Source organism: Xenopus tropicalis, chromosome 8 (genome assembly GCF_000004195.4).
Source record: "Xenopus tropicalis strain Nigerian chromosome 8, UCB_Xtro_10.0, whole genome shotgun sequence".
NCBI lineage: Eukaryota > Metazoa > Chordata > Amphibia > Anura > Pipidae > Xenopus > Xenopus tropicalis.
The window spans coordinates 87,642,007-87,665,953 of NC_030684.2; the positions used below are offsets into that span (position 1 = coordinate 87,642,007).

The 23,947-nt window shown below is 36.7% G+C and overlaps 1 protein-coding gene across 6 annotated transcripts in view; it reads right to left on the reverse strand.

The window, feature by feature from the left end:
* Positions 1–1,886: 1,886 nt before the first annotated feature.
* itpk1 (inositol-tetrakisphosphate 1-kinase) overlaps positions 1,887–23,947 on the reverse strand; it is an 84,396-nt gene continuing 62,335 nt past the window's right edge. For 5 of the 6 annotated variants that reach the window (XM_012968468.3, XM_012968469.3, XM_031890481.1 and 2 more), the window contains 6 exons: positions 14,106–14,204; positions 12,459–12,499; positions 10,177–10,342; positions 9,262–9,329; positions 7,903–8,065; positions 1,887–3,868 (listed from right to left, as the gene is read on the reverse strand). In XM_012968468.3, the coding sequence (XP_012823922.1) occupies positions 3,579–3,868; positions 7,903–8,065; positions 9,262–9,329; positions 10,177–10,342; positions 12,459–12,499; positions 14,106–14,204 (827 nt within the window). In that variant the 3' untranslated portion in view covers positions 1,887–3,578. 6 annotated transcript variants of the gene reach the window in all.

Genomic DNA, 23,947 nt, shown 5'->3' on the forward strand with positions numbered 1-23,947 from the left:
TCAACAAGAAGAAAATCATATAAAGAATAGTGCAAAGAACGTAATATTACAATCCTATACAAACTATGATTGATTTGATGCTCTTTGTGAAACAGAATTAAAGAGGAACTACCAGAAAATTAAAATGTAATATTAGCTTTATCTCATGGAAATAAGAAACTTCTATATATAATCAATTAAACTCTGCCCCATTCATGAAATAATATTCTACATTAACCCCTCTCAGCAACTTGTCACTCTTCATTCTCTCTTTAGGCAGGTCTGGTCTGATTTTGATTGACAGATAGGTCTAATGCATCTTTTAGGGGGGCTCCCTTTCCTAGCAGATGTATTAGAGCTAACTAATGGTTGCATAATACTATGTGTACTGCCAGTCCACATAGGGGCTACCAATAGCTAATAACAGCTCTTATTTAGCACCTCCCAGGACTTTTTTTCATGATGGTGTTGCTCCCCAACTCTTTTTTCATCTGAATGTGGCTCATAAGGGTTGGGAACCCCTGTTCTAGGCAAAGTGTGCAACCCCCCCAAATGATGTATTAGTCCTAACTGACTCCACCTCCTGCACGGAAAGAAAATTGAGAGAGAAAGATTGCCAAGAGGGGAGAGAGAAGAATGCTTTGATTATATCAGAAACAACAAAACATTTTGAATTGATTATATTTAGAAAGTTTCTGATGCACCTTATATTACATTTTAATTTTCTCAATAGATTCCCTTTAACCACTAACACCAGTTACTTTGCCTGTCTCCACATCATGTCCTTAATCTCCACTCATGTCAACACACACCAATTCCAGTGTAGAAGATTATGTTTGCTAAATGTCAAAATGAACTCAAGGACTCAATCCAAGGCTTTATTTGGACGGTTTTCATGCTTCATTGCTTGAGAATGACAAACTGAGCTCATGCAGAGTAACAGTCATTGAAGGCCATACCTGCAAACCTCAGTGATGCTTGGCAGATTTATATGTATATACTGGCAAACACAATTTATGACCCATTAGTGACTCTCCGACCAATGTCAAAGCGAGCAGCTTAAAAGGCCAGTAACAAAACATGCTTCATATGTATGTATAATTCTGTAGTCAGCGCCTCTAAAAAATCTGCATAGGTGGTGCACTGGTTAGCACTAGGTCCTAATGTATGTGAATGTGATAGGGACCTCAGATTGTAAGCTCTGCTGGGCCAGAGACTCTGTAAAGAGCTGTGGAAAATGTCAGGAATGAAGAACTACACAATAGTATGTTACTAAGAAGGTATTTATACAGACTAAAAAATAACTCTCTTCCATGTCTAAAAAAGGCATAGCTAAAAGTGCCCATACACTTAAACATCCGCCCACCTGAGGCGATATCGAATTAGCCCTGTGTGATTGAATCGACGAGCTGATGTGGTCCCTGATTCGACAGGAAAACCTGTCTGATCAGATTTGGCCAATTTTAGACCAGATGGTGGTTGGGTATGCCTGTCACAGATGCCCATACACAGGCAGAGAAGCTGCTGAATCGGTCTGAAGGATCCATATCAGCAGCTGAAATCGGACCGTGTGTGGCCTCCTTAAGTTAAAATAAAAAAAATGTTTGACTTGGAGAATACAAACACGGAATGATAGATATGTATTTATGAGAAGGAGAGCAAGCATATAAACACGAGAAGGTTTATAAATAAACTTGTATTGATATTATTTTGCTATTTGATTGCATGACTGGTGTTTTTACTTAATTATAGCCTTTAGATTACAAATGGAAATACATATAATTACATGCTCAAAAAGGAGAAGCCACCATCCACAATTTAAATAATTTAAAAAAGTTTTGCCCAGAACCATGTTTCAAATATTTATAATGAAAACGATCTGTAGATCATGTAAGAAAAACAGTAAATTTAGCTGATTAAATTAATATTTTATTGCTGATGTTACAAGGAAGGGACAAAATCGAGGTATGGTAAGACATAATGCCAATCTTGTTTTCTGAATAATCTCTTGGTTATGAACATTTAAATCCTTGCTGGTGTTAAGGGGTCCCTGTTGGAGAAATGAAGAAAAGTAAATCTAATTGGAATGATTTGAAGACTGGGTAACCTAGGTAAGACAGTTTAGCTTCTATAAGTGCACTGCAGAGAAAATCTAGGACTTGATTTGAGATTTCCTTTAAAAAAAGAACTATATAGTTACAGTTCAATTATCCATCTACATAACAACCCATGCTTTCATGAACTACAGATATCATTTGCTTACGTAAGTAGAAGTCATTTTTAAGAAAAGATCACTTTTATTTTCTCCTTTATTGGCAGATCCTAACATGTATAGGTTTGTCTCTGATTTTCTCTTTCTGTCACTTTCAATGTACCAAGCACCACCATCAAAAAACCCATTGTGACTTTTGTAATCTATAACATTCTGGTTTATACCTGCCAGGCCAGGGTATGCTCATCATCACACTAAATTAGAAACTCAATTAATATTGTTCAGTATCCAATATAAGTGCTTAAATCTAACTGCAGCAAAATAACTTACAAGGTAGAATGTTAATTATTGGAATATGTAGACCAGTAGAGCAGTGCCAGACAAACTGCAGAACTTCTGCTGCTGCTTAACTAAAACCCACAGCATCCTTGGATAAAGCCTGAAGATTCATCACAGTTTATCAATCTCTGATCCACAGCAAACCTTATATTTTACTTTCTGAACTTTTTCACAAGGGTAGAATTTTAGCAAAACACAACTGGCACTGTTGGATATATGAATAATGCTCTGAATTCAAGAGATTACATTAGACACATAGTGCTAAATCCAAACGAAGTGACCCCTAACTGCTCTGCCTTTATTTGGTCTACAGCAGCAAATATTTTTGTTTAAGACTTTCTCTGTGCACCTTATCACAGAATGCAGAGAGCTGAGGGAAGGGTATTAAAGATTTGGGAAGCACATTAAGACTGAAACGTTTCAAATAAAATCTAAATCACAAGATTAAAAAAAATCAAGGTGCAGAATACTAAAGAATATTTTTTTTAAAATTAAGGAATTAAAATTCTACAATCACAAGACCCAGTGGTTGATGTGTGGTCATTTTCTTATGGTGAAAAAAAGAGTAGGAATATGTAATTTTTTTTTTAAAGAATAAAATTTGTTTTTTGTTATAAAATAATTCCTTTTTTTCCCTCTCAGAACGCAACCCACTTTAGGAACATGTCTGAGTTGAAGAGTTGCAATTTTAAGGACTGTACTATGTCTTAGTAGAACATTGAGCAAAGAGTACTGTCCTCCTATGGCTGCAGAAGGGAACCTCTGAAATGATGAAGAGCCAGTGTCTGCTTATTGGGATCCCTTGAAATTGGACAGTGGAGTTTCTCACAATTGCACAGGGGAAGATTAAATATACCAACTTTCTTCTTTGAAAAAAGCTGTAAATATGATGTCAATTAAAACACTAACTGTCCAGCTGCCCTTTAACCGACCTACAACCTGCTGTTACAACTCAGTTCAAGTAGTTACGCGATGAACACCAAAATAAAACTGTTCCCATGTCCCTTTGGAATTCTATTACTCCCTGTGGTCCTTCAAAAATGACTTGTTATTGGGAAGATGCCTTGGTTGCCAAAGAGGCCACACAGTGCTGCTGGAAGCTGGGAGAAACTGATGAATTGCATCCTAGTCTCTGACTTTGCAACTTTACAGATCCACTTGTGTCTGTCTCCACAATCCATGGGTCTGTTCGGGCAGATGGAGGACAGCAAAGGCGCTCTCCAATTGAGCTTCCTGTCTGCTCCACTGAGGACTTGCTTGCACTCTGATCTGGGCGCTGCAAGATGGTTGTAATGTGGTTTAGGAGGTCAGTGAAGAATTCTGGGACACCCTCATAGCCTAAAAAAAAACACCAATGTACAATAGTTATTATTATTAGAAGGTAATATTATATACATGATATATATTATAATATGAAAGCTGCACTCCCTTAAAGCTGGGTGCCCAGGCCCAGAAGGTGGTCCGCATGCCAAATATCCATATTTCTCAAAGTGCTTTTAAATTTCAATAGTTAAATTTATGGAATAAAGCCTTTTGAGAAATATGGATATTTGGCATGCGGACCACCTTCATTATATGTATATTTTATATATAATCCAGGTAAAGGCAGCACACCATGCGATAGGGGTTGAGACCTGGGTGCCTGTGCAACTCAGTAAAATACAAATGCAAAAAATTATGGCACTCACAGGATTTTACATGATCAAGGCTCAAAAAATCAAAGGTAGCAAAAAAATTTTTTTTAATCCAACGTTTCAGTTCCTTCCTGGAACTCCCTGATGAAAGTACATGAATCCACAAACATGAATCAATTTTATTGGAATTCCACGTGAAAGACCAATACAAAGTGGTGTACACGTGAGAAGTGGAACGAAAATCATACATGATTCCAAACATTTTTTACAAATAAATAACTGCAAAGTGGGGTGTGCGTAATTATTCAGCCCCCTGAGTCAATACTTTGTAGAACCACCTTTTGCTGCAATTACAGCTGCCAGTCTTTTAGGGTATGTCTCTACCAGCGTTGCACATCTAGAGACTGAAATCCTTGCCCATTCTTCTTTGCAAAACAACTCCAGCTCAGTCAGATTAGATGGACAGCGTTTGTGAACAGCAGTTTTCAGATCTTGCCACACATTCTCCATTGGATTTAGATCTGGACTTTGACTGGGCCATTCTAACACATGGATATGTTTTGTTTTAAACCATTCCATTGTTGCCCTGGCTTTATGTTTAGGGTCGTTGTCCTGCTGGAAGGTGAACCTCCGCCCCAGTCTCAAGTCTTTTGCAGACTCCAAGAGGTTTTCTTCCAAGATTGCCCTGTATTTGGCTCCATCCATCTTCCCATCAACTCTGAGCAGCTTCCCTGTCCCTGCTGAAGAGAAGCACCCCCAGAGCATGATGCTGCCACCACCATATTTGACAGTGGGGATGGTGTGTTCAGAGTGATGTGCAGTGTTAGTTTTCCGCCACACATAGCGTTTTGCATTTTGGCCAAAAAGTTCCATTTTGGTCTCATCTGACCAGAGCACCTTCTTCCACATGTTTGCTGTGTCCCCCACATGGCTTGTGGAAAACTGCAAACAGGACTTCTTATGGTTTTCTGTTAACAATGGCTTTCTTCTTGCCACTCTTCCATAAAGGCGAACTTTGTGCAGTGCATGACTAATAGTTGTCCTATGGACAGATTCCCCCACCTGAGCTGTAGATCTCTGCAGCTCCCGCAGAGTCACCATGGGCCTCTTGGCTGCATTTCTGATCAGCGCTCTCCTTGTTCGGCCTGTGAGTTTAGGTGGACAGCCTTGTCTTGGTAGGTTTACAGTTGTGCCATACTCCTTCCATTTCTGAATGATCACTTGAACAGTGCTCCGTGGGATGTTCAAGGCTTTGGAAATCTTTTTGTAGCCTAAGCCTGCTTTAAATTTCTCAATAACTTTATCCCTGACCTGTCTGGTGTGTTCTTTGGAATTCATGGTGTTGTTGCTCCCAATATTCTCTTAGACAACCTCTGAGGCCGTCACAGAGCAGCTGTATTTGTACTGACATTAGATTACACACAGGGGCACTCTATTTAGTCATTAGCACTCATCAGGCAATGTCTATGGGCAACTGACTGCACTCAGACCAAAGGGGGCTGAATAATTACGCACACCCCACTTTGCAGTTATTTATTTGTAAAAAATGTTTGGAATCATGTATGATTTTCGTTCCACTACTCACGTGTACACCACTTTGTATTGGTCTTTCACGTGGAATTCCAATAAAATTGATTCATGTTTGTGGCTGTAATGTGACAAAATGTGGAAATGTTCAAGGGGCCGAATACTTTTGCAAGCCACTGTATATATATATATATATATATATATATATATATATATATATATATATATATATATATATATATATATATATATATATATATATATATATATATATATATGTAACAATTGAAATGGACCGCTTCACACAGGACTTAGGACAAAAAGTTATTTATTAAGTGCAAAAACAAAAAACTGACGTTGAGAAAGTTGAGAAAAGCTACAGGAGTAGCCGAAACGTCAGTTTTTTTGTTTTTGCACTTAATAAATAACTTTTTGTCCTAAGTGAAGCGGTCCATTTCGATTGTTGTACTTAAGTTCGTGAGGACTGCACCCAGGCACTTTTTATTTAATTTATCAAGAGTGCCGACCACTGTGAACTTATATATATATATATATACATACATATACACAATACAATTTATATTACTAAAATGTTCACAAAGTGGCGACATAGTTAAAGAGAAAATAATCTCTGTGCTAAGTATAGACTGCATAAAAAAATTCTATCCATTCTGTGACCAGGAACGTTTGTTTGCATAAATATTTTCTTTGGGAAACTAAAGAGATACATTGAGTTCTAGGCCATCTACTACAGGTATTGGATCCCTTATCTGGAAACCTGTTATCCAGAAAGTTCAGAATTACGAAAAGGCCATCTCCCATATACTCCATTTTCATCAAATGATATTCATATTTCCTTTTTCTCTGTAATAATAAAACAGTACCAACTAAGAAAGAATTAATCCTTATTAGAGGCAATCCTTTTGGGTTAAATTAGTAGACTTAGGGTAGGAAATCTGAATCACGGACCCCTTATCCGGAAAACGCCAGGGTCCTATACCTGTATTTAGAATTTGGGGATATGTTCAGTGTTAAACTGAGCTTTCTACAGACCACCAGAGAACCTCCTGTGCCCTCTCTCACCACAGTTAGATGTAGATAGTGCTAAATGTTATAAGGTTTTATAAGGGGTTTGATGGGAATTGTCCTAGACCCAGTGGCTGGGGTCCACTAGGAATTTGGATGATCAGGCACTCCAGTAGGCTAGTCTAATCTGAGTATGCTGATATAATATTGTCCTAAGGAAACTACAACAAATACAACGTACATACAGGGGAATAGAGCTAGGCCACTGGGTTTATAAAATCATAAACCCTTATCAAATTTCTGTCTACTTTTGAATTGATTCCTAGTACCATTTATTAATACCATAACTACAGTTTGTTTTTGTTATCATAAAAAGGTACATTATCAGTCCATGAATTATTTGTTGCTTGCTGAATAAAATCCGGTCACAGAGCAGTGTGATTAACATAAGATGTTCAAGACAAGGTTCTTGGAAAAGTACTGGGCTTAGAGATTTGCTCAGGCTTCCTGGCCATGCTTATTCATTTCTGTATTCCGGCTCAATTTGTCCCTAACACGTGGGAGTGTAGGAAACAGCAGAAGGCCAGGGACTGAGGTATCTGCATATTAATAGGCACAGTCTCATTAATATGCAGTTAGACGGTGCCTGTTTAAGCTCAGCTAGTAATTTCATTTTAAGCACATGCATATGACTCCCTGGAAAGAAATATTATATGCCAAGCATGTAAAAATTCATATTCTTGGCTTAAATGAGAGTGCAAATGCAAGGGAGCAAGTAACTGAGTGGAGAGAGAAAACAGGAAAAAAAAGAGTCAGACACAATAAGTTTAAAAACAATGAGACAAGATGAATTTGTGTGTACATACACCTTACACCAACAGCGCTCATATAACCATAGGAACACTGCCCTGACTGTGTGCATGGCACAGTATTGTTTAAAAGCTACATAACTCAGTGCTGTACTCAAGGGACGTCATTACTGTTTATTGGTCTATCTATATATCTAGAAAAACAGAATGAGATTCTTGTACAGAATGAATTTATCAAGCCAATAAATATTAGACAAGACCTACAAACTTATTCATGTGGGGAACCTAAAAAATGTTACAAACTAAAGCTTGTGCAACAATAAGGATACATCCAGATACAGATACTGTTCATTTGTAAGTCTGAGTAGAGCTGTACCTGGGAAAGCATTGATATCAATCACAGCATGCTGACCAGTCTTGTTGTTTATAATGATATCAATGCCAAAAAGAGAGATTCCCAGAGCCTGCCGTAGTGCTTTGGAGATCCCACGAATAACCTCATCACAGGGGCGCTCAAACACTCCTTCCACCTTGTCAAGCTGTGTGAGAAGAGAGACAAGCAGGAAATTTTTAAACAAACAGAGATATTTATCAAACCTTTGTGCCAGTTGATTAGATTGTGTTAGAGAAACATTGGAGCAGAACAATCTATTTTATTTTTGGCTTTGTGCACAAAAATGATCTTTTGTATACTATTTTAAAACTGTATGTATGACAGACTAATTATAACAACAGATATTTACAGCACAGGACCAAAAAATAAAGCAACACCCAAACACACATGACTCTCTCACTGGGTCTTGGCTAGAAGTGGCATTCAGCGCTGTAAAGAAGAGAGGCAGAGCAAATGGACAGCTGGACAAAGTATTCACTTAGTTCTATGGAATTATTGTCCCAGTCCTTATTTCAAGCAGTCTCTGTGCTACCTGTAACTAATTGGGTTTCCCTTCCCTCCTGTATCAGCTTCCACACTGAGTGCCACACATTTTTCTATCCTGCCTTTCAACTGACTTGGGAACGCAGTACTGACAACTCGTTATCAATTCTGTGCAGTGTTCAGGCAAAAAACCTTGCAGTGCCCCCCCCCCTTTCACTCCCACACTTGTTTCCCTCCCCACTAGTTGTATCCTTATTGTGTTGTTTGCAGGAGTTCAGAGTTTTATTAGATTATATACATATATATATATATATATATATATATATATATATATATATATATAGGCATGGAGTGATGGCACACACAGGATTTTCATATTATATATATATATATATATATATACATACATATATATATATATATATATATATATTATATTAAAACAATTGTAAACTCTCAAACTCAGCACTTTTGCGATTAACAACAATTTTTTTTTCAGATTTTCAAAATAAGGATGACCAAATGCAGGGTTTGCATGTTTTCAAGATTCTTTGCAAGACTGTAATTTGCAGAATTTCTTAGTATTTATAGGGCTTTGCAGTGACAAGTGAAGGCCATTTATGTTTACAGGTGATGCAGAAATGAGTAACTCTTTTGCTCATTTCCTACTTGGCCTGCATAGTTGAAATTGTGCAGCACTGACTTTAAGTATAAGGTTTTATGCAGGTAATGGTACTAAAGGTACACATTCAGTGTCTCAATTGGGGCACTTATACCCTGACTGAATATACTGTTAGCACATAGTGTGTAATGACTGAAACATAGGGCATTCCCTCAAAACACAAAGGATGCACTCACTGCTGTTAGAATGGAGGATGATTCAGGCTTTGACACATTGTGACTGTTGAAGAATATGGATGCTCTGTCTGAAATAAGAATATAACAGGTATTAGTTCAGAATCTGCAGGAGATTAATAGTTTCCTATGAAACACAACATACAATGTATGTAACAGAAGTTATATAGAAAAAAATCTTGCACACCACCAGATGGCAGAGTTTTCAACAGAATATGTGATACAGCTAATGGGTGTATACACCTTGTCTCTCATACAGCATATAAGGTAGTATTAAGTATTCAGTGTGCTTGGAATGGTGTATTGTCATGTGTGCTTAGATGAGCTCCATATGCATTTAAATGTTTATTTGACACAAATATTCAGTTTACTTCAATCTCATTTCCAGACACGTTAAATGCTTTATGCATGTCATACTCTTCCATAAGGCTTTTTTAACTTACAAAAAAACCCAAGCACCATTAAGTTTGCAACAAACACACAATAAGAAAACAATGGAGCATTTATACCACCACCACAAAGGCATTTATTTTTAGGTTTTGTTAGACATGTTCAAACTCTATTTTAAACAAGAAAGACAAGACAAACAAAAAATACCTGTTAATATATACTATTCCATCTCAAGGCAAAAAGTCCAACTTAGCAGTATAAAATTAAATCTAGTTAATGGACACAAAGACTATGTTAATTCTTATTGGTGGAAAATCAGCACACATAATTGGATCACAGGCAGCTTGGGTTAAAATCTGAAGAATGTTTAACCCTTGTTATATGTTATATTTTTTAATACCAAAAATAAAGTGTGTATTTATGTCTCTCTCTCACTAAAAAATTATTTTATTATCTATTTAACAAACAGTAAAAAACCCCAACATAACTAACAGCTATCCCATTTAGTTAGACTAGTCATTCTATTACCAGAAGCTCCAGGTGAAAAGTTTTTCAAGGATGGCCGCTCCACTACTGTGTAAGATTCTCCCACCACAAAGACTTTGTAGAGGACTGCGTTGTGGCTAATGAAGCTTTGAATTACACAGGGAGGCTTGATTGACCGCAGTCCTTCTGGATTGAATATAATCGCCATCTAGAAGAGATGCCACACAAAATGCCACATTTATATAACTGTATATTCGTCCTCAATTAAACCATGCAGTTATTTCTGTGTTGTCCAGATAAAGGTGTTTTACCATGTTAGTCAATAATGATTGTGCAGGGTAATACATCTGATATGAAACATAAGTGGCATTCCATATATTGCTCATCAACAACAGTGTGAGTCTCAGTGTGAGTAAAAAACATTATATGACATTGTAAATGGATAGTACTAATAACGTAATTCAATAGGAGGATTAATTGAATTGATTCATTCTGAAAGTAGATGTTACTATTGGGGTTAGTTCTTGCCACTGTGGGCTGTGTGAAACTACTACACATTAGGGGAAGAATCAAAATCCTGAATGCTTGCAGACTAGCCCCTTCAGCAAATTTAGCTAATCATCTTGCTGTACTATCTCATAAAGTCCTTGTACAACACTACCTATTTGAGACTGCTAGATTAAACATGGCAAAGACACACGGGGTGATTAAAAAGTTTTTAAAAAAAAGTTGTGGCGACTAATCTGTGCAGTGAAAACTCGCAAGCGTTTAGTCGCGGTGACTTCTATTGTAGCCTATGGAAGAAAAGTTGCGGCGACTAATCACCCTGTGTGTCTTCACCCTTAAGCTGTACTGTATCTAGCCAATGGCCCTATTATGCTTCCAATAATTTTGCCTCCAATAAGGATAAATTATATCTTAGTTAGAATCAATTACAGGGTATTGTTTTATTTTACATAGAAAAAGGAAATCATTTTGAAAAAAGTCAATTAATTGCTTATAATGGAGTCTATGGGAGATGGCCTTCCCGTAATACAGAACTTTCTGGATAATGGGTATCGGATAATGGATCTCAAACCTGTACCTGTATATTGCACACTGCTACATAGTTTTTCACTTCTCCTGGTGTTCCTGTTTATGCAGATCGTAACCAAAATACAGTTTGTATGGTTGACTTTTAAAAAGACACGGGACAGGGAGGGATTAAAGGTGCCCATACACTATAAGATCCGCTCGCTTGGCGATGTCGCCAAGCGAGCGGATCTTCACCCGATATCCCCCACCTACGGGTGGGCGATATCGGGTAGCAAGTAGGTTTAAAAAAAAATCATCCGATCATTACATTTGCGGCCATGGGGCAGTCGGTTCGGGAACCGCATCAACGAGCCGATGCGGTCCCCAATCTGACTGGATTTTCTAACCTGGCCAATCGAGATCTGGCCAATTTCAGGCCAGATATAGGTCGGCCAGGCCGCTCGGTTCTGCCCATACACGGGCCAATTATCTGCCGAATCGGTCCAAGGGACCGATATCGGCAGCTATAATCGGCCCGTGTATGGGGACCTTTATTACATACAGCATATTCATCATACAAATGAACACATTATTACCAAACCTGCAGAATACAGGATGTTCTAATAAATAGCTTCCCTTATGAATAGATCCACCTGCCATTTTATTCCAATTATTGTACTGTATTCTCAATGTTATGTATCTCTTTCCTTTTTACAGAGATGTTTCTTTCTTTCTAAGATTTAAACTACCAACAGTTAAATGTGTGCATCTGCAATCTAGACTTGGTGCTCAGCACTTCAGACTCAAGAACAAGATGGGTTACTCCTTTCTGTTCTTCATGCAGCACATTTTGCCAGCCAGGCATTTAATGACAGTTGAGATACATTAGCACTACAGAACACTCTAATGTTTATCCCTGTGACAAGGAGTGAGGTGCTTCAGGATCTCTTACCCAATTTATCAGAAGGAGCTGTCTATTAGTCTGCCAGAGGACACACCATAACAGAGGGCACCCAGAGCAAAGAAACATTCTCTTTAGCTTGTGTTTTAAATGGTGGTGTAACAGGTGAACATTAATGTATCTGAAGTAGCTAACAATAACTGTAAAAATTGCTGATGCTTAATAGGGTCAAGATAAACTGCTAGGCATTATTCTTTTTTTTTTTCACCTTCTCCTATTTAAAATAGTCACTTCAATGTCAATTTTAATGTCACTTCACCTATGGTTATTTGCAAACATTAAATGATCTGTTGAAAAAAGAAAGAAGAGTGCTAAAAACCCCAAAGACATGACACCTTTATCCTCTTACCTCATGAGAGTTTGTGCCATGGGCCACTCGAGTCTTACAAACTAAAAGAGAAAAAAAGGATGGTCTTAAATGTCAGTTCTTAAGAATACAATGTCGAAGGTTCTCTTTGAGTGGTTTTTAAATTTAACTTCATCCTTAGCTGTGAGCTGTAGCAACAACAACAGTTATCACTGCTGCAAAATAGCATATTACAGTGAGGTTGCTGTACAGGTTAATAATACCATATTTTACATATCAGATACATTACTGACATTTTTCAATATTTTGAAAATATGAGGTACACATTTATAATGTATTTAAAATCTCCCATAATGGAGTTATTATAAAGTATTGTGGTTCCTCAAGAATACAGCTGGTATGTAGCATGTCCTAATGGGCAGATGGACAGAAAACATGCACCCATTTCATCCAGACATTACAAACCTTGGCTTTTAAAATTAAATCTAACCTCTGCAGTTTTAAACATTCATGGTGCTTCTTACATCTATCATACAATCTGAGCTTGTGTGTCAGAACTTCATGTATGTATGTCTGTATAACTTTATTTATAAAGCGCCACAAGGGTACGCAGTGCTGTACAATCTTACAATATACACCATTACACACAGGGAGGACAAGTGTTATAATAAATACAATAAATAAGCATAAATACACAGAAATTAAGTGCTATGTCATATGAAACACAGTAGGAAGGAGGTCCATGTGATAAAGTATAAGGAATGAATTTTCAGTACAGCTTAAAAAGCTTGTGTCATTTTGACTGAACCACTGGGCAAAAATGGACTGGCTCATGACTGCCTTCTATCACCAGCTAAAACAAGAAGGCTCATTTAGTGATGACAGGACAGGGTGCAAAGTACAAGAGGAGAGCAAGGACCTGTGTTTCCCCCATGTATACAACCCTACAATTTTGGACTCCACTAGAGCTCTAGTGTCTGGCATCTTAATCAAGTGACTTCCACTAGTATGTCAGCATACTAAACCCAACATAATGTTTAATATGCCTGAGAAGCACAATCAGCCATCTGAAGACATGGCAGACAAATCTATTTTGCATGCCCCAGCAAAAAAGCAAATACAGGTGCTCTGTATCTGGTATAAGTGAAAATGAAGGCATTAACATATGCTGTTTAAATCACTCCTGTTCATTTATGGCTTATACTGCATGGTCAAGGGTCATATCATAGCAAAATAATGATAACTATTGAGCACTTCAGCAATCTAATGGCCATACAAATCCCCTGGTAGGTCACATCTGGCCTGGGTTAAAGGAAAGGGACATTTAACATAGAATGTATGCCAGTATATTAGTGTACTATGTTTGTACTGTTGAAATAAAAGTCCTTTTGAGATCATCATTAGTTTAAAAATCTGTATATTTACATTACCCTATCACAAATTCAGTAGTGTTTATTATAATAATGTATATGTTAGTTCCAGGAAATCAACGACTAATTTGTCTGGAATACGTTTTTCACTAAGGCAGATTGCTTTTTAAAAAGAACTAAGTGGAAACAGCCATGTTCTTGTACCAGTTGTGAATCCCTAAACGAAATTTGTATATATACAAAAACACATTTATATATACACATACATACTCTGTCCTTTCCATGAGAAAATAAGCATATATTAGGTCACTCTTAGTACCTAATGGAAATGCCAAGCCATTCTTCTCTACAATCTTCAAGGTATCTTCATCACATTCTGCCATTAGCTCCATAAATGGAGGGGAACACAGCCTTTCATCTGGAAGATACATAAAAAAAAAGTATGTAAGATAAATGTATAATACACAATATTCCTTATATTTCACAAACAATTGAGTACATTATTCCACATATATTTACAGGCAGCTAAACACCTGAATTAGATACAGTACATGCTGCTTAGCACAGAAACATAATTAGAAAACAGCCTGAACATGCATAGACAGTTGTTATTAAAACTTGTGTACTTGTAGATCTGCCCTGTCCATACAGTTTCCTTTTAAAGGCATGTTTTTCAATACAAACCTTTTAAAGCTCTTGCAAGGTAATATACTTAATTAAGGGAACGTGTCTGTCTATATTACACTGTACAGATAGGATTTCACGGCTGTCCCTGGAAATGCACAGACAGGGCTTGCATATTTATGAAAGTGCAATCCATCCAAAAGGTGTTTACTGTAAAAGTTTATTGGAGCAGTGTAAAAAAATACCGAGTGTATTGCATCATTCTACTGCAAGATAAACACATCCTCAGTTTGCAATCCTTGTACAGTACCACACTCTATGCACACAATCAGCAGCTCCATAAATTATTCTACTGGAAGACTTTGCCAGCCTCTTTGTTGCTAAGATCACTTCCCTAAAAGGTCTCAATTGAGATTTATTCGGAAATCAGTGGCAAACATTGCCCCACCATGCTAAAGAAAACTAAATCATCTGTGATTCTAGCCAGAGAGGGCCACTGGTACAAACGATTGTAGTTACAGAAGGATTTCTAAATTGCCTGTATAGCATAAATGAAGCCTATTTACTGTACCAGTCATTTTTTAATCTTCCCTTTAATTTCCATAGAGACAGATAGTAAAGATGACAAATGACTGCAAACTGTAAGCAAACATTATTATATATGCACATTTTCAATAAAGCAGAGTTGGAGTTAGGTTTACCCAGCCACTGGGTAATTATATTTGTTGTTTTAGATTTATAAACACATGAGCACATACTATACGTAATGTATGTGTCTTATCATGCAGAGCCATTGGCAGGCATTATTTGTGCTTCTTGCTTACATTATAAGTGTGCATTTTCTGAAACAAATTATATTAAAGTATTGGGCTTGATATTGGTGGCACTGCTTTTCACTCCCATAAGTTATAAACAAGAGCTAAAGCACTGGATAACACAGCATAGTGCTACTGTGCTCACTGTACCAGAAGAGACAACTTTACAGTTAAACATTGGTTAAAGAAGCAAGACTGGGTCATGGGTTCCTTTCCACTGTCTAAAAGATAATGAGTTTCTTTTTTTTCTAATACACCGAAAACATACTAACAGGTTAATTAGCGGAAACTGATCCTAATGTGATAAGGACCATTAATTGTAAGCTTTATTGGAGCAGAGATGGATGTAAAAGATATTATTTCTGTAATATTTCTGTGGAATTTGGCAACTCTGGTATAAATCAATTTATTCAGTCATTGCACTAAAGCATCCACACAAATGTTTGTATATTCTATTTAGTTCCTCTTTAATAAGTGCTATTTTCATGACTTTTGTTGAATCAGCCTTGGCTTTAACAGGTTGCTGAAGCTAAAAAAGCAGTAAAATTCCAGTTTGATCAAACCACTAATATAATAATTATCTCAGAACATGTTGAGAGACATGCTGGCACTTATTGGAAACGAGAGAAATTATAGCACGAAGGGCTCGATTGTAAAAGTCATTTTAGTTAATGGGGACCAATAAATTGAAAGTGCAGGATCATAACCTGTTGCACAAGAGAAAAGTCCTAAAATAATTTTACTCACTGGGGCTCATTTATCAACACTGGGCAAATTTGGGTAACTCATAGAAACCAATCAGTGATAGGCTTTTTCCAGCCAGCTGGGAACAGGAGAAACAATGAATTAAACATTTTGATAAGTTTCCATGGGTACTGCCCATGTGTATATTTTCCCAATGTTAATAAACGACCCCCACTGAAAGGGGCACACCAATACTATTGTACCAAATGAGGTTTCGTACAAGGTTCAGTGCATGTATCAGTTGTCTCGTCGATCGGCCAGGGTGGAACATTTTGATTTGAATTTTGAACATCGAAAGTTAATGCTGAATCATCAGATAGGGGCATAATTCTATTGTTTCTATTGGCATATCTGAGGATTCAGCTCTTATCTATAGTGGAGAGGACAACTATCTTTTCTGCAAACAATGGTCACAGGAAAGATCGTTATTGTAACGTGCAGACTCTTACTACTGTCAACATGTGACCCAGAGCAACATATAGCAGTTGGAAATTAAATGTTCAGAGCAACATGACATGTGAACTAAATAAGGTGCAGTTAAAGTTCCACTGAACTTCTGGAAACAGCATAGACCTTGTTAAAAGAACAGTAACACCAAAAAAATGAAAGTGCACTAAAGTAATTAGTATATTATTTACTGCTGCCATGCAGGTGAAAGTTGTATGTGTTTGCTTCAGAAATACTACTATAGTTTATATAAACAAAGCTGCTGTGTGGCCATGGGGGCAGCCATGCAAATAAAAAAGGAGAAAGGGCACAAGTTACATAGCAGATAAGCTGTGTATATTCCCACTGAATTCTACAGAGCTTATTGGTAATCTTCTATGTAACCTGTGCCTTTTCTCCTTTTTTCCAGTTTGAATGGCTGCCCCTATGGCTACACAGCAGCTTGTTTATATAAACTACAGTAGTGTTCCTGAAACAAACACACAACTTTTACCAGTGCAGGGCAACAGTACATTATATTTTATTTACTTTAACACATTTCCATTTTTTGGTGGTACTGTTCCTTTAATATCTTTAGACAGAGGTCCCTGCATTACATTCAAGTACCACTTGCAGTAGTGACTGCACTGTTTGATGCCAGAGGCACAGGGACACATAGGTCTGCCAGAAACAGGCAGTTGACAGATGTAGAAAAAACACTTATTTGTGCTACTGTCATGGCCTTGCATGCCATCATCGCCTATGCATAATCTTTATACTGGATGGAAGCTTACATAAGAAAGAAATTTGTTTACAGGTTGACAAGTCAACTACACATTCCTCATATTCTGGTTGTACAGAAATAAAGCAAATCAAAGATGTGAGAGATTTGCACTTCAGATGTAGTCCTAACACACCACTTTTCTTTCTGCATGTCCACTGGCACCTGGTTATATGCATAAGAACATACTGGTACCCTTGTATATCCACAGGGATAGCTACAGGTACAGAGGGGTAAATTAGTACTAATAATAGGCCTGTTTGCATGGCTGCTATATATATGTGTGTAAGTACAAATAGCAGAACTATGGCAAATAATTAAATAGTAAAATTCAGTGGTGAATAATATGGTCAGCATTTCTCCATTAAAAACAAGGAAAACTCTGTGCATGAGCAGGTATGTGTAGTGCTGCTTAAAGTAAGAGCTGCAAAACAGAAACCTTGTGGAGCAACCAACTCTCCGCAAATACTGTCCTGTACTCTCCAGTTGGAGCTTGCCACATCAGAATAGGCCAAGCTGGAACTCACTTGCCCAGCCCTAGGCAAATACAGCCAAGGCAAAAATCTGCCAGAAAACAAACATTTCTGTGTGAAATAGCCCACAAGAATTCTCTTTTAACAACAAAAAGTTCTACACACCATTATTAGCATATGCATCATGGTGTAAAACCAGAATTAATTAGAATGTATGAAAATGTACTGAAACTGATCTTTTCAGAAATTTGCCACCCAAGTAGTGGGTCACATCAGCTTATCCAACTGTTTGGACCCTAGGTGAATCATCACATCAAATGAGGGACCTATGATACCCTGTCAGCTAAGGACACACACTCCCTTTAAATATCTTAGAGAGAAAGTCATATCTACATATTTGTAGTTAATATTAGTTAAAACTACTGCACAGCACTATCTGTCAAAGCAAATGAGAAATGATACACAGACTCCAAGAAAATAATGTCATGTATCCATATTTAAGATAATAGTCGCTTGCATTCACCGAGTTTCGATGCATCTCTCAGACATGGCAGAATATATGGTTACATATTCAAATGTCACTATAATGACAAACAAGGTGAAGGGTTATATTCTGTATAGCTAAATATATAAATTGTCTAATGGTTATACATATAACAGCATTATACTATAACTGATTTACTCAGCAACAAAATCTATACAAAAACCTCATAGGATTATCTATCATTAACTTAAGGTAGAATCAATGTGCAGTTCCACTGCAACAAATGGAGTTTCAGTGGCTTACACTTTCTTTGCTCAAAGTCGCGCACAGTTCATAAAGTGACAGTAACTGGTTTTAGAATTGATAGTCTGGTCACTAAAACATCCTTTTACACTGTATTATAACAGCATCACTTTAACATTCTTGCATGTATTTTTTCTTGAGAGCTGTGCTTACATATTTCCTTTGTGCACCGAATTCCCTGGCTTGGAGACCAGCACACCAAGTAAACACGTGAGCTCTATAACAGCATGGAAACTTTTAAATAAATATCTGGAAATAGTATATAGTCTTTCATTTGGAAACAAACAGCAATTTAGACTGGATGCTTCCTGAAGACAAACCACTAAGGGGCACATTAGTCTTTTCCTGTGGTTTACAATGTAATTCCTACGTGCAAAGAATATTAAAAACCTGTAAAGGATTCTTTCCACCCGAGAGACCATCTTCACAGTAAGGTGCAGTTAAAAGTCAAAACCAAAAAAGTCTTTGTAAAACCTGCACTTTTATTTTGAGGGTGTGAATTTGATAGCTACAGAATATAATAATATATACTGCTTTGGGATATATTAACCAGAAACAAATTCTACAGAACACTCCAAAATACCAGAATGCCATCAGTTTCATGGAAAAAAAATACTGCTTTCTAATGATTTTAGAATTCTCTGAAATGATAAAACAGATCCTTGTACTGGATGATTACTATGCAAGTGTGAATTCATGTTTGTGGCAAAGCAATGCTTGTGATTTTTTATTAAAAGTAAGTTTATTTACAAGTACAAGTTTAAGTACAAGTATGGGACCTGTTATCCAGAATGCTTGGGGCCGGGGTTTTTCCAGATATGTGATTTTTTCCATAATTTGGATCTCCATAGCTTAAATCTGTTAAACATCATTTAAATATTGAATAAACCCAATAGGCTTGTTTTGCCTCCAATAAGGATCAACTGTATCTTAGTTGGGATCAAATACAAGGTACTGTTTTATTATTAGAGTGAAAAAGGAAATCATTTAAAAAAAAAAAATAGAATTATATGCTTAAAATGGAGTCTATGGGTGATGGCCTTTCCGGGTTTCCGGATAAGGGATCCTTTATTGTGAAAACCATCCCAAGCATTCCAGATACAGATTTCCTCCTTATATATATTAAAAATACACTGGACCATTCTCGGGCAGTTTAAGAGACTCCATATAAAGGAAATAGGCTATGTACACACTTTATGAACAACCCCTAATGAGATGGAACAGGCATTGCTGCTCTGCCCATAGCCCTGAGTGGGGGGGACAGATCAATAGTTTAGGAACCACTGCCCTAAAAGTAATTTGATCTTTAGTGCTTACATAGGGTTGGACAGTATTTTATAATTGTGATACTCTTGAAACCACTCCCGAGTTTGTATAACTAAATACAGAGTTAACTATACGAACATAGTATAGTTTCTCTATCAGTTGCTGTATTTGGTTGCTTTATATTTATTTATTATATCTTGGAAGTTCTATCATTCAGAGCAATACTTTGCCCCAAATAACGGATTCACAATTGGCTACAGGCAGTGGGAGCTGCAACTTTTTGGATTTCTCCTTTAAGACTAAGCCAAAGATGACTGACCAAACAAACAAAAATCTGAATATTGAATATTAGGATCTAGCATTATTAAGGTCAAGAAATATGGCAGCTCCTAATTTTAATTGTGAATATGCAGGAAACTTTTTAAATGCACATAGCGTGCTTTGTCCTAATAGCTTACTGAACATTCAAAGCTAAATTAAACAGAACATAAATTCTAATTCAGAATACTGTATATACACGAATTACCTTGTCTCTAAATATTTATCAGCAGGGGGATTTATATTTTTTTTAATGTTTTAGATTTGGGAGACAATTTAGTCAGCACATGTATGTATTTGTACAAGTAAGACAGGTTTATTTGGGGGCTATATATGGGGTGTCATATATAAGTTGCCATGGCAGAGGTGAAGAATGATTACCAGGAATGAAGGCTAAATGACAAAAGGGAACAAGCGGGGCAGATTTACTAAAAGTCTAACATTTCTCCGAAACTGAAAAAGTCACCGGAAAAGTTGCAGAAAAGTTTTTCAACTCGTCGCATGAAAAGGTGACTTTTTCAAATTGTCGCACAAAAAAACAGCATGAAAAATCCAAAACCTCTTTCGAAGCATAATAGGGAACCTCCAGGGAAGGGAAATCTGCCCTTGACTTCTATATGATCTTCAGTCCACTGCAAAAACGGCTTCATCAGCACTCGGAACAGCCATGGCATTTAAAAGAAACCTTTATTCATTCCATTAAAATCACATAAATCTATATGATCTTGGCTAGTTTTAGCTGGCGAATGGTCAGATTTAGATTTTTAGCTGTTTTGATGCACAGTAAGGGGCACTTTCATTAAAGTACCACAGGTCCAAATACAAAAAGTTTACAACTTTTGCGCATTTTCTGCGATATTTTGTTAAAGAGATACTGACACCAGAAATTAAACTGTTATATATATATATATAAAGCAAGAAAAAAGAGCTGCACTCACCAGGACTTTGCAAAAATATAGTAAGTTTATTTAAGCAAAGAGAGAGTTTTTTTCCCAGAGGAAGAGCACAGTTGGTGCTCGAAACGTTGGATTTCTTTGCTTAAATAAACTTACTATATTTTTGCCAAGTCCTGGTGAGTGCAGCTCTTTTTTCTTGCTTTATATTTTTTAGTCAGCACCCTGGGCATTTGAATTTCAATAGGGTGTGCTCCGTTTGTTCTTGCTATATATATATATATATATATATATATATATATATATATATATATCATCATAACATTGTCTTTGTATAAGCTTTATAAATTTGCCTTAAATGTATCTGCCTGATGCTTTTCCTTTACCTATCTGACCCCCATTTCCCTCTGTGAGGGGGCTGCCATATTTGTGCAGCAGTAGGCAGTTAGCATTAGAAACTATAACTGACAGGCTGAGAAGGGACAGTAAGGTTGGCAAAACAGTCAGGTTTAGGGACTCCAAGTAACAATTACTTACTAAAGCAGCCCTGTCAGCGAGAAATGATCAACATGACCTACAGGGAATTTTATATGTACATTAATATTTTTTTCATGTCAGTATCACTTTAATTTGCACAACTTTTTCGTACTTTGCGACAATTTATGAGACAAAATCGTATTTGTCGCAACGAGTACGAAAGTTTTGAATTCATTCAAGCTTCGGTATTGTGACTTTCCTTTGGCCAGGCTGGAGCTGTAGAGTGCCATTGAGTATAATGGGAGGCTTCCAAAATCATGCACTAAAGGTTCAAAGTCAGAAAGGTTTTTCCGCCATTTACAATTGTCCAGATACGAACATTGCATAATTTTCGGATCGTACCACAATATTTTCAGACAAGCATGATGCAACTTATTTAATCCTTTTTTACTAAAAGTCTGAAATTCGTACTTTGATAAATGTGCCCCCTAATCTTGGAAAAGTTTCTGCGACTTTTAGCACTAAAAATCCAAATCAGGGGGAAAAAAATCAGATGGTTAGTAAATGGCCCTCATAGTGTTTTCTAAGGAATTTAAAAACATAAAAGTATACACATATTTTTACACCATGTTTAGGGTATGTTTATAAAAATTAGAGAAGGAAAATTGAGCTTTTATTAAGAGACTTGTTTAGGCACAATGGGGATATATACCTGTTATCTCATTTGGAATCAAGTTTGATTTACCTTATTTGACTCTTAGGCAGTAGATTAAAGAGACCACAGCTACGCTAACATACACGCATCCAGAGAATGTGCCGAAAGCAGAGGGTTAACACTATTCTTTAAAGCACAAGTTTGCGCCTGTCTACAGCAAAAAGAAAGGCCCCTGTTATTCTGGGAATGATGGTTATTTAGGCTGAAAGGCAGCTTTTGCCTAGATGTATGGCAGGTTACAGCCTGAAGTTTCACAAAACCCTGACACAGTAGTGCTGAATAGCTAGATGCTAGAATGCTGATAATCTTCTCTGCAATGAATTTTTGGCCTCTTTTCTTATAATTATTTTTTGCCTTGAAAGAAAACCCAGAATGAGTAGAAATAAAAACTACTCATACTTTAACTAATACAGCTGCATGAGCTATTTATAACCTCTAGAAAGAATATCCATGAAACCAGGCATGCATATTAGTGTAATAACTATGTTCTACTGCAGGAAAAATGTTACCTACATTATTAAGAGGTATAATAGATGTATAATAAAAACCCATATTAATTTAATAATTCCTCCATAAAAACCAGTGATGTAAAAGGAATTCTACTACACTCTATTACCTTTCATCTTGGTTTTCATACGTTTTAGGATTAAATACAAGGTATTATTTTAAAAAAGGAAAATTATTTTTAAAAATCAGAACTATTTGCTTAGAATAGTCTCTGTGGGAGACCGTTGCTTTCTAGATAATGGGTTTCCAGATAATGGATGCCATTCCTGTATTTTCCATCTTTTAAACTATACTTTTTGGATTATGATACTTTAATGCACAAACGACATTTGTGTAACACCAAAAAATGAAAGGCCTAAATTAAAATACAGGTATTGGACCCCTTATCCGGAAACCCGTTATCCAGAAAGCTCCGAATTACGGAAAGCCCATCTCCCATAGACTCCATTTTAATCAAATAATTCAGAATTTTAAAATTGATTTCCTTTTTCTCTGTAGTAATAAAACAGTACTTTGTAATTGATCCCTACTAAGATATAATTAATCCTTATTGGATGCAAAACAATCTTATTGGGGTAAATTAATGTTTTATAGATTTTTTAGCAGACTTAAGGTATGGAGATCCAAATTACAGAAAGACACCTTATCCGGAATACCCTTGGTCCAGAGCATTCTGGATAACGGGTCCTTTACCTGTATAACGTACTATTACCCTGTACTGAAGTTCTGAGTTTCAGAAAGACTACTATAGTTCATATAAATAAGCTACTATTTAGCCATGGGGCAGCCATTTCAGCTGAAAAAGAGGTTACTTTGCAGATAACAGATACACTCTGTAGACTACAATGGTGTTTAACAGAGCTTATCTTTTATATAACCTGTGCCATTTAGCCCTATTTCAATTTGAATGGCTACCCCATAGCTACACAGCAGTTTCTATAAACTACTGTGGTGTTTCTGAGGCAAAAACACATTTTTTACCAGTGCAGGGCAACACATGTATGTATGTAATACATATTTTCTTTTCTTTGACACACTTTAATTTTTTGGTGTTACTGCTACTTTAAGTTATCCAACATTTACTAGACAAGTGCTTTGTTCATAAATCTTTTTAAAACAAACTTGTAAAGACAGTTTAAGAATCTGAATCCTACAAGGTTATCAATGCTACACGTGCAGATTAGGAAAATCATGCATCATGTAGTTGCAGGGATATAAATCGTGCCTGTTACTTAACTAAATATTGGTCTCACTGTAAAGCTTAGGCATTGACCCTTACTATATGACACTTTGCAGTATCACCTTGCGAAAACACGCTTCAAATAAATCAGGAGA